General features: G+C 39.5%; 1 protein-coding gene across 5 annotated transcripts in view; it reads left to right on the top strand.

Moving 5' to 3' along the window:
- Positions 1-17531, top strand: part of ppp1r12c (protein phosphatase 1, regulatory subunit 12C) — a 28055-nt gene that overhangs the window by 8506 nt on the left and 2018 nt on the right. For 2 of the 5 annotated variants that reach the window (XM_086142934.1, XM_086142937.1), the window contains exons 7-19: positions 111-185; positions 260-339; positions 1139-1251; positions 1350-1417; positions 3987-4069; positions 4398-4485; positions 6773-6896; positions 7839-7954; positions 12509-12561; positions 13813-13852; positions 13966-14070; positions 15806-15856; positions 16527-16577. In XM_086142934.1, the coding sequence (XP_085999060.1) occupies positions 111-185; positions 260-339; positions 1139-1251; positions 1350-1417; positions 3987-4069; positions 4398-4485; positions 6773-6896; positions 7839-7954; positions 12509-12561; positions 13813-13852; positions 13966-14070; positions 15806-15856; positions 16527-16577 (1047 nt within the window). Of the gene's footprint in view, positions 1-110; positions 186-259; positions 340-1138; positions 1252-1349; positions 1418-3986; positions 4070-4397; positions 4486-6772; positions 6897-7838; positions 7955-12508; positions 12562-13673; positions 13744-13812; positions 13853-13965; positions 14071-15805; positions 15857-16526; positions 16578-17531 lie in introns of those variants that run through there. The other 3 variants (XR_015104497.1, XM_086142936.1, XM_086142938.1) reach the window with 3 other exon arrangements.

Here is a 17531-nt window from a genome sequence, read left to right on the forward strand (position 1 = left end):
CCACTGCTCAATTATTGAATATTATTTTGGCAGATATTTATAATTTATCCATTCAACAATTGTCTTACTTATTGCTTTTGTATTTAATGTGTCTAAAATGTCCTCAACAGGGGCAAACCCCATTTGACGTGGCTGATGAAAGTGTTGAGGAACTGCTGGAAGACTTATCTCAGAAACAAGCCAATGTAAGACAGAGTGTATAACTAATATACTTGTATTCCTAATTAAGTGAGTCACTGGCAGCTGTCTTTCTCCACAGTGGCGTAATGAGCAGTCCATACGAGACCGACAGAACCAGCAAGGCCCCACCACTGCAAACACACAAAACAAACGGCGGAGGTTAGTATTGATATGTAAACTAATTTCTGCTTTCTCTGGTTGGGATTAAATTCTAAAATTCAAAAGAAAAACATTGAAAGTAGCCAGTGTACTGTCTGTTCATTTGGGAACAGAGAACAAGAGGAAAAGCGAAAACTACGACGTTACTTAAGTTACTGTTTGTCCTGCCATTTTTTAATCTCTATCCTGTTTTCCTACCAAAGTTGCAAATATGCAGCTTTGGCTGTACCATGTTGTGACTAAATTTATGTGAAGATTAACCTACTTGCAAAGTAATTTAAATGGAGATTTCAGGGTGAGACTAAAGAGCTAAAACTAAAAACATGACATTTTAACTGATTGACCTGAAAATTAAGTGTTTTACATTTCCTGGGCAGGGAGCAGGGGCGCTGGAATGGAAAGTAGCTAAAGCACTGCAAGCATAACATGAACTCTATTAGGAACAGATTTGACTGTTTCTTCTTTTATTCAGCAAATACAATTGTAAAACATCAGAAAGGAGTAGAGAATTAGTTACTGCAAGCAAACTGACCGATGATTAGATTCTTCCAAAATAATGGAATCTACATATCTGTTTTTTTCATTCTGACAAAGTTTAAACTTGGTCCCAAGTGCTTTAAAATGATGTATTTAACGCAGACACGGCTGTATTGTGGTTAGATTTGCAAATAAGGTGAGAGAGACCTCTGCAGGACTGTTATTAAAAAAAAAAATTGTTATTGTTAGAAAATAAGAAATTGTAAGTGCTTGAATCAATTGTATAGTATCTGCATACCAGTCACTATGTTTATGTCTTCAGGAGTTCGGTGTGCAGGATGAGCAGCAAAGACAAAATGAATGTTCAGGATCAGTCCAAAGAGAGAGGTGTTTCTGGAGGCCTGGAACTGAGTGAGGATAAAGAGAGCAGCCCTGGTAATCTATGTGGACTAGCTAACCGCAGTTACTCAATTTTCCATAAATATACATTAATTTACTGATTTTGCAAACCACTGTTCTTTTTCTTTTGGCAGAAAGCTCTACGTTGTCCAGTCCAGAAACTGAGTGTGTGACCACATCCAATCTCAGTCCTGTTGAAAAGGTAAAATTTACTCTGGAGGTTTTTTAAACACTACCTTCTTATGTTGACACTGAGAAGTGACAACTAATCGTAAACATTTCTTGTTTGATTGAAAAATTACTTAGATTTTAGTCTCTAGGTCTTAAAAGTAGATGAAAAACACGTAATAATTTCAGGGAGTTAATGCTCTGTTTTCATATTTGTTTTCTAAGACTGTTTTCTACAGACTAAAAATCTGATTCCAATTCAACTTAGTCATCAAGTATTTTAAGAGTAAAGCCCTTTTTCTTTTGAAGAGAGTTATTTTAAAGTAGCATGTGATTTACATGTAAATGCAGCATCAGCAACAATCAAAACGATGGAATTGAAGGTTTCTCAGTAAGCCATTTAATGTAAGTTGACTGACATCTCTGGTTCGTCACACATTTCCTGCTTTCTTTCCTTTTAAAAATACAATTTCTCATATATTGATGAATGAACAAGTCACACCATAAACTTGTGAGTGTTCAGGAGTGATACAATGTATATTTAATGAAGAAGGAGTTGCAAATTTCATTTGTTACCATTCATTGAGCCTAGCTGATTAGCAAGATAGGGTCAAACTCTATAATGCAGAAGAGAGCGGAAAAATACATCAAGCTTTCTGTCATGCTATCAGGATAATAGTGAACACGCAGCTCTCCCAGATCTTAGCATGTTCTGATAATGAGCCTGTTAATATTCTTTGCGATAAGAATATCGTTGGAACAGACAGGTGATCATATTGTCAGTCTTACTGGTACAACACATTCTACCCATTCAGTTTCTCTGATCAGAAAAAGTAAATTTGGAGACAGAAGATGCTCATATTTTTGATTCAGTTTTCAGATTCAGATTTTGCCTGCTACAGAAATTAAATGGAAAAAAGGACAAACATTATTTCTAGAACAGCCATTAATTGTTGTGTAAATAGTTCAGTGCCACCGTCGCAATATTAATGAACATTTATCCCAGTTCAGTCAGAAGTCTTCCAATGCGGTCCAGGATGTATTTGTGGTGTTGGATAAGAATTTGTCCTTACTAGTCCTTCGCTTCAGTGATTCTTTTCTTTTTTTTATTTAGCATATCTCTTTTCATTTATTCATGCAAATTTTGTTAGGAAACTATGCAACAAATTTACGCAGTGATTTTTGAATCTAAACCAGGGTTGGACACATTTTTCGACTTGTGGGCTACAATGGGTTCTAAAACTGGGGGGCCTGGCCATTAACTGATAGATGGAGTGTTTGTGTGACCTTATATAAATAACATAGAAAGCATAGAAGAACATCTAAAAGCCATTACATGAAAGGATTTGGCCTTTTTTCAAAGCATGAATTTGCAAGGCTCATTGTACAGTTTTCCAAATGAATTGATTTCATAACATATTCAGGAAACTCACGTCCGATGGTGTTGGTCAGTTAATTTGGATTTGAGAAGGGCTTTGTTGGTGTTGAGGATGCTTAATGTCTGCTCTCATAGGTTTCGAGACAAAATACCTCAGCATCTTATATGCTGTCCTCCAGAGGCTTGGAAACGTGGCTAATCACTAATTTAAATGCCAGCCTAGAACTTGCCATGGTTGTCAGGGTTCTCATTTTTTTCTGGTGGTTCCACCTCTGTAACTGATATGGGCTATCAGGACCTGCAGCTGTTGTCCATGGCAAACCATCAGTGAGGACTTAGAAGCCGTGCTTCCAGTCTCACCAGTTGCAAGGTTGTCTTCTTTTCCTTCCCAGTGGACAGGTTACCTTGTTTACCATGGGAGGCCTCCTGGAACCAACCTTGCATCTCAGCACTTGCTGGGCTTTGGGAGCCCACGCTCTCTTGCCTTTCTTCCCAGTCACAACCTTGCCCGTCTCTTCATTTCCCCCTTTTCACCTGCTTCACTGTTACAAACTCTTCATCCACTCTCAGAGCCATAGTAACATGGATGAACTCTTTCATAGTTTTCATAGTTCCTAGTTTGTTTGGTAAAAGTCTATAAATTACCAGTCAACCTTTTTAGCTGTGGGCGCCTGTTCTGGTGTTAACTGCTCATTGTCATTGTTAGTTTCATGACAAAGTGACGGCTAATATTGTATTCTTAAAACAGCAACAGTTTCTTGGCATATCAAGCATACAGCCATTGGTTGGACTTCAGTGAAAAAATATTTTGCTGTCCATTCACTATTAAACACTCAGCACTCACTGTCCACTTGCTCATTTTGCAGAAGGCTTCAAAGGGAAATATCAAATAAATGAGGTTTAATTAAAATAAATTGTCAAGTTTGGCAGGCTTGATTAAAAAGCCCAGTGGGCTGTAGATTGCCCATTTGTCCAGACCTGCTCTGAACAGATTGGATCTTAACATGTCCTCAATGTGTGAACAAACCTGCGTGTCGGATCAATTTAAACCCCCCCGTATAAGTTGAGATATCAAAGATACTGGTTTTTTGGAATGAATTAACACAAAACGTTTTCTGTAAACTGTTTGCATTTAATGTTTCCCATTCAGGTTAATTAATTCCAGCTCTGTTGAAGAACAGTGATGAACAGTGCAGCTTTTTATTTTTGTCTTTACTTGATCCAGACACCAGAGGAAAAAGATGACATGGAGAAGGAGCAAGATATGGCAACTCCCACAGCTAGAGTCCAGCCCACGCCGCAAACTAGGTATTTTAAATCTGAGAGTAATAATAATAATTTACCCTTTAATAATCCCTGTGGGGAAATTTGTTCTCTAACACATCATGGACGAACCATGAGCAGTAGGCTGCCGTTGATTAGTCCTCAAGAACACTTCGACACAGCAGGAGGAGCCAGGAACCAGGAATGTTTGGTTCCAAAGACAGTTGCTTTACCTCCTGCGCCATGCTGCCCAAAGTCTCATAAAGATCGAAATTATTCATTAACAAATATACATATTTAAGATAGCATCAAAACGCTCTTGTTATATTTCTTCTATGACATGGGTTTGAGATTAAATACATTTTGTGTTCAGGTTTCAGGCCCCTGCAAGAGATGAGGAGTCAGAGTCTCAGAGGAAAGCTCGCTCGCGGCTGCTACGCCAGACTCGCCGCTCCACACAGGTTCTTTTGATAAAGTTGTTGATGCTACTGCACTTGACTTTCAAAAGAGGTCAGATAACTGTAGCAATGACTTACTTAGCACAATTTGATGTCTAAAATTAGGGTAGTTGAAGCTAAAGAGTTTATAATGCAGCAAGTCGCAGCAAGACAGAATATATGTGTGTGAATGAGAGGAACTCGGGTGGAACGGTAAGGCTACAGGGAGTGGAGATCAAGAAGCTGGAGGATTTCAGGTACTTAGGGTCAACAGTCCAGAGCAACAGAGAGTGTGGAAAAGAGGTGAAGAGACAGGTCCAAGCAGGTTGGAATGGGTGGAGAAAAGTGTCAGTCTTCTATCACATACTGTAGTACCCCTATCGGCCAGAATGAAGGGAAAGGTGTACAAGACAGTGGTGAGGCCAGCAACGATGTATGGCCTAGAAACTGTTACAATGACCAAAAGACTGCAGGCAGAACTAGAGGTTGCAGAAATGAAGATGTTGAGGTTCTCTTTGGGAGTGACCAGGATGGATAGGATCAGGAATGAGTCTATCAGAGGAGCAGCACACGTCAGATGTTTTGGAGAGAAGGTCAGAGAAGCCAGACTGAGATGGTTCGGTCATGTACAGAGGAGGGATAGAGAATATATTGGTAGACGGATGCTGGAATTGGAGCTGCCAGGCAAGAGGTCTCGAGGAAGACCAAAGAGAAGATTTCTGGACGTAGTGAGAGAGGATATGAAGGTAGTTGGTGTGAGAGAGGAGGACACAGAGAATAGGGTTAGATGGAGAAAGTTGACTTGCTGTGGCGACCCCTGACGGCAAAAGCCGAAAGAATAAGAAGAAGAAAAAGAAAAAGAAGCTAAAGAGTTTACGTCGAAGTCTTTGAAATGTTTTCTAGGACAGTGTGTCTGGCAGGGAATGTCTCTGAAGAACACAAGTGACTACATAGTAATATATCACTATTCAGATCACACTAACACCTTTGGCTAGTCCTTTCCTGTGCATTTTGGCCAGTTGATGTTGGTTGTCCTGGTTGTCTAAATCATATTTACAGCCAGAGCTCATTATTGCTCATGCAAACAAACATACTATGTTAATCAGTTCAGAAAAAACTTATTGCTGATGATTGTTTTTGGCCTCATTAAGGTATCTTTTTTTACATTTTATTATTCCCTTGTGGGAAATAGTTATTTGCATTTATCATGGATGAATGGATGAACCTTGAGCAGTGAGCAGCATCTAGGAAGCAATTCAGGGTTCGGTGTCTTGCTCAGCAACACTTCAGCAGGGCTCAAAAAATGTCTGTTGTGCTGTATCACACACCAGTGCTGCTGGGGCAGCATGGTGGCACAGTGGTTTGAACTGTTCCCCAAGATAGAAGGGTAAATGGTTCGATTCCAGTGGCCGGACGGAGCTCTTCTATGTGGTTCGATTCCAGTGGCCGGACGGAGCTCTTCTATGTGGAGTTAAATGTTCTACTTGTGTCAGCATTGGTTCGATGCCAGAGTCTTCGGGTTTTCCCCACAGTATAGAAGCATGCAGCTAGTCAAATGAAGACTTTAAATTGGCTGTAGGTGTAAATGAGAGAATTAATACTTTTTTTTCTGTATGTGGTCCTGTAATGGACTGGTAGTTTGTGTCAGGGATCGCTACCTCTTGTTCAATGTCAGTTATGTCAGCTTCAGTCTCCATTTGACCCTGTGTGCAGGATAAGTAGAATAGATAATGAATTATTGAAAAGTTTGGGTTTAATGACATCAAGGACAATTTATGGATGATATAGCTGGCTGTCCTGTGCTCTTATTTTGGAAAGGGGTGGTGTTTCTTCTCTGCCACCTTTGGCACCAACTCTTGAGTTGTGTTTCCAATGTGCTTTGGGGCTCCATATTGATTTAATCAATTATGATTATTTGTGATGGAGATCTTGTCAGTTCTCCATACATTCATTTTTTTAATTTCAGTCTTCCTTCAATTTTTATTTTATGCTTACTTTTTTGTATTGAGTGCCTCTCCCATCAACTGTTATCTCAAAGGGTTTTGCTACTGAAGAAACCATAAATTTGTAAGCTCTGTGTTCCATCTTGAGGCTTCAGATTGTAAGACCGGGAAATTGGGGCAAGGGGAAAATTAGAGCTAAAGGTTAGCTAAAATTAGAGCTAAAACTTAGAGAAATAGCATTCTACATACATCCAGTTCTGTACTTATCACTGTCAGCTAGACACCACTAAAACCACATTACTTCCTTTAACAAGAAGCAGTTGCTTGGGTACCAGAAGGTCATTGAGTGTTGTTTGTTCTGCTGACAGGGTGTAACTTTAACAGACCTAAAGGAGGCAGAGAAGACTGCAGCCAAAGCTGCTGATCCCCAACCCCGCACCATCCAGCCTGTCAGCCCCATCATCACGGTCACAGTCACGCCTGCTGAGAGGGGTGAGTCACAGTGGCGTATGGATTCTTTGATTCTCTCTGTACTTGTTACTTCATGATCTTTGTAGACAAATATCTTGACCAAAGATGTCAGACAGCAGGGCTGCACTGGCGTACTTGCACCAGCACAAAATCTTGGAAGCACTTGATTGGTAAACATTATATGTTTTCCATCTTGTCTGTAGCTTGTGGATTTTGGCTAAAGAAGAGACATCTCTCTTTATTTGTAAAACATAATATAAGTAATTCCTATTATTCCTTTGAAAAATAACTATCCTATAGATATTATTTATACCTAAATATGCCTGTAGGTATTATGCCACAAGTTTCCCTGAAGGGATCACCATCATAACACATTAATGCCAATAGATAAGTATAATTTGGTCTCAGACATCTAGTCTCTGAGTAATGTAGAGAGTAATGTAGAGAGTTATCCCCTGTCATCCCCTGGCCTCTGGTAAGCACAATTGATAATCTGGTGACCCAAGCAGAGCCCTAATAGTAGGAAAACAAAGGATAAAGGCTTTGGTTGGAACTGTGAAAATGATTTTTTTTTTAAAGGCTTTTTAAAAATTTGCTCTGCTGTACAGCTTTGTGGTTCTCAGCAATATCATGTCACATCAGGAATTTCCAACCATCTTAATGGGATTATTTTCCCCTTCTCTCACAACTTATCCTGCTACAACATGTCCGTTAGATGGCACATTACCTCAGTCAACATATGAGAATGAATGCTAGGAGTGAGATTTAGCCAACATTTGGCTCATAAAGGAGTGTTTTCAGATCCCATCAGGCCTGAACCAGCATGAATCTCATTTATGGTCAGAGCTCATTGTTATCTGGATCAATAGTGATTGGTCTAAACTCAGCCTTGTTTGCACATGCCCAGTTGTCATAGTGCAGTTTTGCCAATACAGCACACACAACAGGCTATCTGCGTCTCAGATACAGACCCAGTAAAGCAGATAGAGCCCGAAGGTGAGAAGCGCCTGGGAGTGAAGGACAGGAGGAGAGCCAGAAAGGAGAGACGCTCCACTGGTATCTTCCAGCTGGGAGGGGAGGTGAGACATCTCTCAGTATAGCAAGCTTTGTTTAGTCAAACCGGTAGAGTTTTACTTATTTGACCTAATTTTTCATTCAGTAAAAAATATTAGTGAAATGGCACTTTGACAACGGAGTACTTTCTAGCTTTGTTTTTTAATCATACCTGTAAGACTTCTGTTTGCAATTGTCTCTGGAACACATAATAGAGTTCACTGGGTGGGCAGAAAATGTCCACAGGTGCTCATAGTGTGTGCAGTCTACTCTGTCTCAGCCATTTACAGGTTTTGCTACACACAAATCTCTCAGGTCATTGAATCAATGCACAGGATATTGGAGATACTTTGCTCTGATTAAGAGGATATTCCCTCAGCTATTTTTACAAAAACTGTGTTAACGAGTTTCTTTAAAAAAGTCACATGCAGAATTAATAGTGGTTGTAATGTTGGACAAACATATACCAGAATTAAATAACAGTTCCCTGTGACTTACAGAGATCCCCCTCTCCCAATTCAACACTGCAAATTTTGACCACTATTTTGACAAATACCTTATTTTCTTCACTATAAGGTGCATCGGATTATAAGGCGCCCCTTCAATGAATGGCCTGTTTTAAAACTGTGCGCCTTATAATGCAGTGGGCCCTATTTATGAAAACAGAATAGAAACTACTGTAGTGACTGAGGTTGCGTTATGCATCCACTAGATGTAGCTGCGCTAAAGGGAATGTCAACAAAACAGTCAGATAAGTCAGTCAGTCAAACTTTATTAATGGAATACAAACCAATGTTCTGACATCTCCGTTCATTCCCAAAACAAGTTAGTGCATTCACAATGGGGTACGTAACGTATTGTTCTTACAGGTATTTGCGCCACCTTCGTTGAAAACAATGTATTTCCAGCTCCATTTGTCACAGTTCAAAGCGTTTCATAAAACGAAAACACCAAGAAGGACCGCCTCTATATTCATTGATATCTCTAGCTAGCGCTGTTGCCTTCATTCGAATAGTGACTGTAGAGACGCTTCTACTTGCTGCTCTCTGCCACGGTTGGCAGACAAACTTGAACAGTGGGTTGTTGAACAATCTAGCTTTGTTTACTCAGAAACTCTGTTTAGTCTTGTTTACTTGGCGCAGGTCATCCTGGTGCTTCCTCCACTTCCGTACCATTGATTCCTTAATGTTGAGTTGTCTCGCTTCTGCTCTATTTCCAGTTCTACTCTAGTTCTACTGCGTGACTGAACGCCTTGAGTATGAACTCTGCATTGTAAAGCGTGTCTCTTGACAGGCACCATTTGGGGTTTTTTATACATACACAAGTGGTTTGGGACTGGAATTCCCTTTTCCCATTGTTACTGCTGCTACTTTTGCAACGCCCCCTGACAACGGTAGCCATGATTAACCAATATTGATCCATATATAAGACCCATCAGAATATAAGGCACATTGTTGGTTTTTGAGAAAATTAAAAGCTTTTAGATACGACTTATAGTGTGGAGAATACGGTAATAAAAAGTCTATGTGACTACAAAGGTTCTCAGTCATCCAGGTCATGGTTAATTGTCAAAACTTGTTGTTGCAACGAGACTTGTTTCTGATGATACACTTTTGATTTTTGAGGCTTCTTCAGTTCTACTTGATCAGGCTTGGCCAACCTGTAGCTCCCGAGCCGCATGCGGCCCTTAAGTTCATGCTGAATTTTGTGTTTGTGTTTTTTTTTTTTTTACTTGTGCAATCAGGTGCTGCTCCAGCGTTCTCCGCACAAAGCAAAAACCAAACCCACACAAACACAAAAATCGACATGAACGTAACAGCCGCATGTGGCTTAGGAGCCACAGGCCGGCCAGGCCTGTACTGGATCATGAAGATTTTCCAGGATGTAGATATTGTGGTTGGGCAATGAAACCTCAGGGCGGCATGGCCAGGTGTCTCCCTGAGCCAGACTCGGGAGGGCACAAGCCAGTGTCTCTCTGAGCCGGTCCCAAGCCTGGATAAATGCAGAGGGTTGCGTCAGGAAGGGCGTCCGGCGTAAAACTTGCCAAAACAAAACATGCAAATCAATCATAATAACCAGATCATACCGGATCGATTGAGGCCCGGGTTAACAATGACCACCAATGGGACCGATGACCTACAGGGAGCCAATGGAAACTGGGCTACTGTAAGTCAAAGAGAGAGAGAGTAAGTCAGAGATTGAAGAGGAGAGGCAAGAGTCTGAGACTAAGAGTAGGGACTTTGAATATTGGGACTATGACAGGATAATGTAGAGAGTTGGTCGACTTGATGCAGAGAAGAAAAAGTGGATGTACTGTCTGTCCAGGAGACCAGGTGGAAAGGTAGTAAGGCTAGATGCTGAGGAGCAGGCTTTTAAGTTGTACTATCATGGTACTGACAGAAGAAGAGAAATGGAGTTATCTTGAAGGAGTTTTTTAGGAACGCTCTGGAGGTGAAGAGTGTCAGATAGACTGAGTCTGAAACTGGAAATTGAAAGTGATGCTCAATGTTATTAGTGGCTGTGCCCCGCAGGTGGGATGTGAGTTTGAGGAGAAGGGGAAGTTCTGGGATGAGTTAGATGAAGTAATGCAGAATATCCTCAGAGATGAGAGAGTGGTTATTGGTGCAGACTTAAATGGGCATGTTGTTCCAGGCAAAAGAGGGGATGAAGAAGTGATGGGCAGATTTGGTACACAGGATGGGAACGAAGAGGGACAGATGGTGCAGATTTTGCTAAAAAGGATGAAAATGGCTGTAGTGAACACCTTTTTCCAGAAAAGACATGGACATTGGGTAATATATAAGAGTGGAGGAAGGAGGACACCGGTAGACTACATTTTGTATAGATGAGGTTACCTTAAAAGCGATCAGAGGCTGCAAAGTTGTTGTAGGTGAGAGTGTAGCTAGACAGAATAGGATGGTGGTTTGTAGGATGGCTCTGGTGTCCAGGAAGATCAAGAGGACAAAGTGGTAGAAGCTAAAAAGCGAGGAGTATAGTGTGGTTTTCAGGGAGGAGTTGAGAAAGGCTCTGGGTGGTCAGGGTAAGGTAGCTAGAGACATCAATGAATTTAGAGGCGGTCCCTCTTGGTGCGTTCGTTTTATGAAACGCTTTGAACTGTGACAAATGGAGTCGGAAATACATTGTTTTCAACGAAGGCGGCACAAGTACCGGTAAGAACAATATGTTACCTACGGTATCGTATTGTGAAGGCACTAACTTGTTTTGGGAGTGAACGGAGTTGTCAGAATGTAGGTTTGTATTCTATTAACCCTTGTGTTGTCTTGCGGGTCAAAAGTGACCCATTACCATGTTTAGCTGTAGAAAAAAACACCTTAACCTAATTTTTTTCCAACTTGAAATTTTATGACTTTTCCTAAAGAGACCCCATAATTAGAAAAAGTGATACTTCTTTTTTTGTTTATGTTTCCATGTGGGCTGTTCACCACAAGGGTACAAAGATTGTCTTATGGGTCACTTTTGACCTGTAGGACAAGGGGAGTAAACACAATGTTAATACATTTTGACTGACTTATCTGACTGTTTTGTTGACATTCCCTTTAGCACGGCTCAATTTAGTGGTTGCATAACGCAACCCCAGCCACTGTAGCTTCTATTATATGCGCCCTATAATGCGGTGCGCCTTATATATGACTGTTTTTTGTTTTTTTTTAAATAGGCTGTTCCGTTAAGGTGCTTTATAACCTGGACGCCTTATGGTACGGAAAATACAGTATGTCCCAAAAACAGCCATGCAGAAGAGGAAGCAGAGCACCGTCTACCACTGGAGTCGGCCGTTGCTCAGAACTGACATTAAGGATGAAAAATGCAATGGATTTAGTGATTTGGAGTGACATTGAGGGTTTGGTTAACTTGTTATGTTAACATACCAGATAAATTAAGCATAGGCAAAATAGCATAACATATTAAGAGCTATTCAGTGATTTGGAGTGACATTGAGGGTTTGGTTAACTTGTTATGTTAACATACCAGATAAATTAAGCATAGGCAAAATAGCATAACATATTAAGAGCTATTCAGACACCTGTTCGGCCTGTAGTTGTCTATTCTGCAAGTTGTTACAAAAGTAATAACAATAGAACTGTTCAGCAGCCAGTACAAATTGACAGAACTATGAAGTGTTTTGGGATGATACAGAGCGGGGGGCGGGGTGGGAGGAGAGAGAGCGCTGAGACAGAGAAGATCAAGTGGAGCTGCAGTTTCTTAACTATTAATTGTTCTAATAAAGATAAAGTTTAGCCAGCAAGTAGTCATTATTGGGCCTGTCCGCTGGGACATTACACTGTTACTTACTTCTCAAAGTGAAATGTCTGTTCTTGGTCTCTGATTTGATAAAATAAATTTACCCCAAAAATGCAGTCCAATGCGGCTTAAATATTTTTCTTCATTATGCATTTCTTTTTGGCTGCTGTGACTTATTCCAGAGCGATTTATAGTCCGAAAAATACAGTACCTACATCATATGCAGGGATTAGGGGATTAGAAGACCTTGGTAAGGGACATGGCCACCCACTATCAAAAGTCCCTGCTGCTGCTGACAGTCAAAATCATTGTATTTTCAGAACGAAGATGAGGAAGCTCAAGTGGGTTATACCAACAGTTACAGCCCATCAAAGTAAGTGACCTCTGTCCTATTCTCCTGTTTTCTGTCTTCCTCAAAGTCAGCTTTGTCAGTTTCTCTTCATGTACTAGACATACCGAGAAATCGAGATTACTATTTTTACTCTACATTCCTCCCAATCCCACGGTGAAATGAACAAAATAATAATAATACAGTTTAATGGTAACTGTTTAATGTCATTGTGCACTTTAAGTTATGAAGTGCATGGGGGTACAAACTACAGGTAAGGTTATTTCATGTCACCCAAACATTTAATTTTTGCGTTTATATGCAGCATAAGTTAAACCAAGTGAAAAGTTTGTATTTTTCCATCTAATTGAGTAAAATTTTGTGTGTATCAGATGTAAAAAAAGCATACTTTTACTTACTAGAATGGTGTTTCATAAACACAGATTTGTACCACTATTAGAACCACTTTGACGAAGTGAATTTGAAACACACATTTCTTGCATTTAAAAGATATTTCTGGATTTAAAACCTCACTATAGCTAGCCGTACGAACTATTAGTAGTTATGTGATTGGGTGCATTTGAGCTCCATCCAGCCCCATTGTGTATATTGATTCAGGCTTTGGCACATGGGAACATGAACATCACAATATTAAAAAAAAAAAAAACACTTTTCAATTAGTAAAACCCCAAATAATGTATAATTGTATAATTGCAATGTGATACACAATTACTGACTGTTCTTTTTATAGCTCAAGCACATTTTAGTCATTAGCTTTCCTATTTTGTGTCCAATGGTTTGGTTATTAAATCCCTCTGATTATTTAATTACTTGTCATTTATTTTAGATTTCAAAAGTTCAATTTTTCTTAATTTTGCTTAATTTTCAAGTAGTTTTGTGCTGATGGCTAGTCCAATTTCCTGCTTATTGCTTAAGATGAGCAATTGCCAGCTTGCTTTTGCCCCCAGTCTTAAAAAAACATTCACTTGAAAATACAGAAGGAAATAGTTCCCATTAAAAAAATGCTGAAATGTCCGAATAAGAGAAGACAAAAAAAGTCATCTCATAGATATATGCTGTATACATTCACACACACACACAACCCACTGACACCCAAAATGTAAGGGCATAATATGTACACTTAAATTTTTTCCAAGCTTTAAAGACAAACGTGCAGTTGGATGTTGAATCTGCTCCTGTTAAGTGGTGACAACAGCAGAAATGCAGGTGAGTTTCATGCAGAGGAAGGCCAATGTTTTCTAAAGGTGTCTGTTTTCTAAATGTGTGCATCTGCAGCGAGGAAGGACTGGGAGACTCATTGACAGACTACAGAACGGTATGAGTCCAAGTATCTTCCCACAGAAACACACCAGATAATCTGAGCTAGAAGCTTGTTTCCTTCTGAACAGTTGTGCCCTCTGAGGATTTTCCATGCGTATTTCCCCCCAGCTGTACTTCAAGGTACTGCAGCAGAACCTCTCACTCAAGGACCAGTTGCAGGAGATGGAGCTCTTGCTCAGCCAAAACAAAGTGGACCTGGAGAGGCTGAGACAGGTGGGATAGATGAGCCATAACGTGTTTAGTATGGGATAAGAACAGTGCGTTTCTCATATAACAAAAAATAATGATAAAACCCAGTTTCAGAGGTGCTTTCAGAGGTAGGATGTATAATCATGTGATCAAAATGGGTAGAAATGATTTGATAAGTTATTTCAATTTTAATGTTGGGAAAAAGCAATAATAGACAAAACATATTTAAAGGAGAAAGTCACAAAAATATTTTTTGGTAAAAGAGCATTTAAAATGATTTTACCTGATTTTGAAATGTTTTTTCCCTCAGCATATGATTTACAATAATAAAAAACCTGTCAAGTACAATAATGATAATCAGAAAAGACTTTAACTATTTATAAAGCATTTTCATGTAACTATGTCACACAGTGTACTATTAAAAAACAGAATCATATAATATGATACAAAAATGTTGATTCAAAGTGATGGCTGAAAATAAGTAAGAATATTATGTAATTAATTAATATAAAATATATTACACTTATCCAAATATTATGCTTGTAGCTTCCCCAATGCCATAGATCTGGTTTCTTTCAAATATTATATTTGATTTGTAGCCGAGCGCTTTCGAATATTTCATGGAGAAATAAATCAATTCATAAACAGTGTTTCCCCCAGATGTCTGAAAGTTGTTCACTATTTTAGTTGAAAAGATTAATACTAGAATGTTTTAAGAGCCAAGATGAGAGAATTTTGTGTCAAAAAAAAAACAAAGGTTTAAAGTAAACACCCAATTTATCGTTTTGTCAGGCAGAAATACTTTAGGCTGATTTTTGTTTTGTTTTCTGTTGGATACTCATACCTCATAAGGTCTACGGTTGCAGTTTACAGGTACGGTTCTCAATGCTTTTTCCCTTAGTTCCACCATGTCCGCTTATTTGGTCGAGGTAATCAGTACAGACTTCAGTAGATTGCCGCTGAAGCTTTGGTCTGAAGTCCCACTAGTGCAGCAGTTGAGTGTCTTAGAACTCTGGAATAGAAAGCCGGAGCTTGGGGGATAAGAATCAGAACTGATTCTTATCCCCCAAGCTCCGGCTTTCTATTCCAGATTCTTATCCCCCAAGCTCCGGCTTCTGAGTCCCTGAGTTCTAGATTCTGACTTTCCGAGTTCAGAGCTTTCAGGCTCAACAATTTCAGCCCACCTTCCAGTTTTTCCCTTCCTCCCAACCATGATTCTCCGGATTTTCTTTTCATAGGGGGCCATTCCTTATAGTGGGGCTCTGTCACAGTTCTTTGTTGGTGTTCCTGAAGCTTAATGTCTGGCTCAATATACATAATTATGTGAGTAAACAATATCAGCATCTTACATGCCGTCCTCCGGAAGTTAGGAAACGTGGTTAATCACTTATTTGAATGCTAGCATAAACCTTACCTTGGTTCCACCTCGTCAGGTTATTTGGTGTACCTGGATGCACAGCTGCTGCCCATGACTGACAATCTCTGGACTTAAAAGCTTCAGCTGCAGTCCCACTAGTGGCTAGGTTACTTTTTTCCCTTCCCAGGTCTTGTTTGCCATGGGAGAGCTTCTGGAACCAACCCTGTGTCTCCGCGCTCTCTCGCCACTCTTCCCTGTATCTGATTTGCCTGCTTCACTTGTGTTGTGCTATTATGAACTGTTTACCTGATGCTGGGCTCAGTCTCTGTTGGTGCAGAGACACCATTGTTGTATTTGGGGCCCTACTCCTCCTGTTACAGTACTAATATTTCTGTTTTACAGAGTCAAGAGAACACCGCTGACAGACCGGCCCTGCTGGAGCTGGAGAGATTTGTTAGTCTGTTTTTCTCCCCCCCCCCCCCCTTTTTTTTTTTTTTTTTTTTTCAAATTAATAAATGAAAAGCCTATTAAAGGAGGGGAGGATTATTTCCACTGCAATCAAAAGCCTGTCATAAGTGTGTAAATAATTGAACACAGAATTATCTGTCCTTTTGAATTTACTTTAAAAGAAATAACTAAATGAAAAGTTTTTTTACATAACAGTCAGAATCAAATTTTTAGATAAACTGCCAGTTTAAAAGAATGTGGGAAGAAATCTGCACAAACATGGGGAGACCATATAAACTCCAGACAAACCCCTTCAGGCACAAAAACATGCAGCAGGTTAATGGTAGGCTCAAAATTGGCCAGACATGTGAATAATTTTCTTTATATGTGACCATGCAATCAACTGGCGACTATGGCGCACCCTGCCTTCCACCCAATGAGAGCTGGGATAGGTTGCAGCCCCCCCCCATGACCCTGACTGCAGGGTAATTTGTGAAATAAAAATGTGTTCATTAACTATACTAAGTTTTATCATTATTATGGGTGGCGACCAGTTGCAAATATAAAGCTAACATTTTAAATTAATTTGAAACAAAAAACACAAAATATTCCTTTTTTTTTTTTTAAAACCAAACTTTATTTTCAAAGTTGACTTTTTGCTGTGTTCAATTCCCAGGAGAAGTTGTCCCTCCAGAGGAAAGCCATGGAACTGGAAGATGAGTTAAAGGTAAAGATGGAAGCAACTGGATCATATAAGACTTTGACCCTCCTAATTGTTCCCATTGGAAGGTTGATGAACTAGTTGATGTGTAGGAGGTTCTTTTTCAACCTTGATTGAAGTAGAAAAAGCCACTAGAGGTCAGTATCATCCAGGTTCACTTCAACTTTGTGCCCCTGCCCTCTGATTAGAAATGACACTTTTGTAAGCACTCCAAACATTCAAGTGATCTGAAAATATCCAGAAGCGACATATTTCATAAAAATGTATAGATGAAGTAAAAGAAAAAAAAATGAACAGATCTCCCCCACCACAAGACAAGACAATGTTTGGAAAAAAAATGCAGTGTAATTGGGGTGGCTTGGCTCAGCATCCAATTATTAATTGAAATCTATTTCAGTTAAAGTCTTATGGACAGGATTTGAACAGGTCCATAGAATGCATGGATTCTGATGTTACTCATTTGTGCTGATGAATTTTTAGACATAATAATTATGGAAGATAAATTTTGAATAACATCAAATATATTTAGAAAAATGATCTCTTAAACGTGAGTGTGGTATCTTTGGGAAGAGGTCTATATTTATGATAACCAAGTCGACATTTTCTCTCTTTTTTTTTGTTCTTGAACCATTGTAAAAAGGTTTGTCAATGTGGGACCCATTTAACATTCTAAAGAAAAAAAATCATGCAGGTACAACAAATGGGTCTTCACCTACCTTTTATTCCTTTTTTTCCAAGCAAAGCTCGCTCACCTTTAGCCTTGAACATCATTAAAAGAAAATCAGAGGAATGCTAGAAAGTCCAAATATCAGAGGTATGAATGACCTAAAAACATGAAAACCTGTTTGTGAAAGCTGCGATATCAAAAAAAATGGTCCCAAAAAATTGTTAGTTAAGGTACATTTCTTCTCGTCACTCTTCTATATCTCCGCATGGATTAAAAAAATGTGATTTGACATC

The sequence above is a fragment of the Fistularia commersonii genome, chromosome 35, assembly GCF_037954325.1.
Source record: "Fistularia commersonii isolate RoL2024-O1a breed Wild chromosome 35, RoL_Fcom_v1.0, whole genome shotgun sequence".
NCBI lineage: Eukaryota > Metazoa > Chordata > Actinopteri > Syngnathiformes > Fistulariidae > Fistularia > Fistularia commersonii.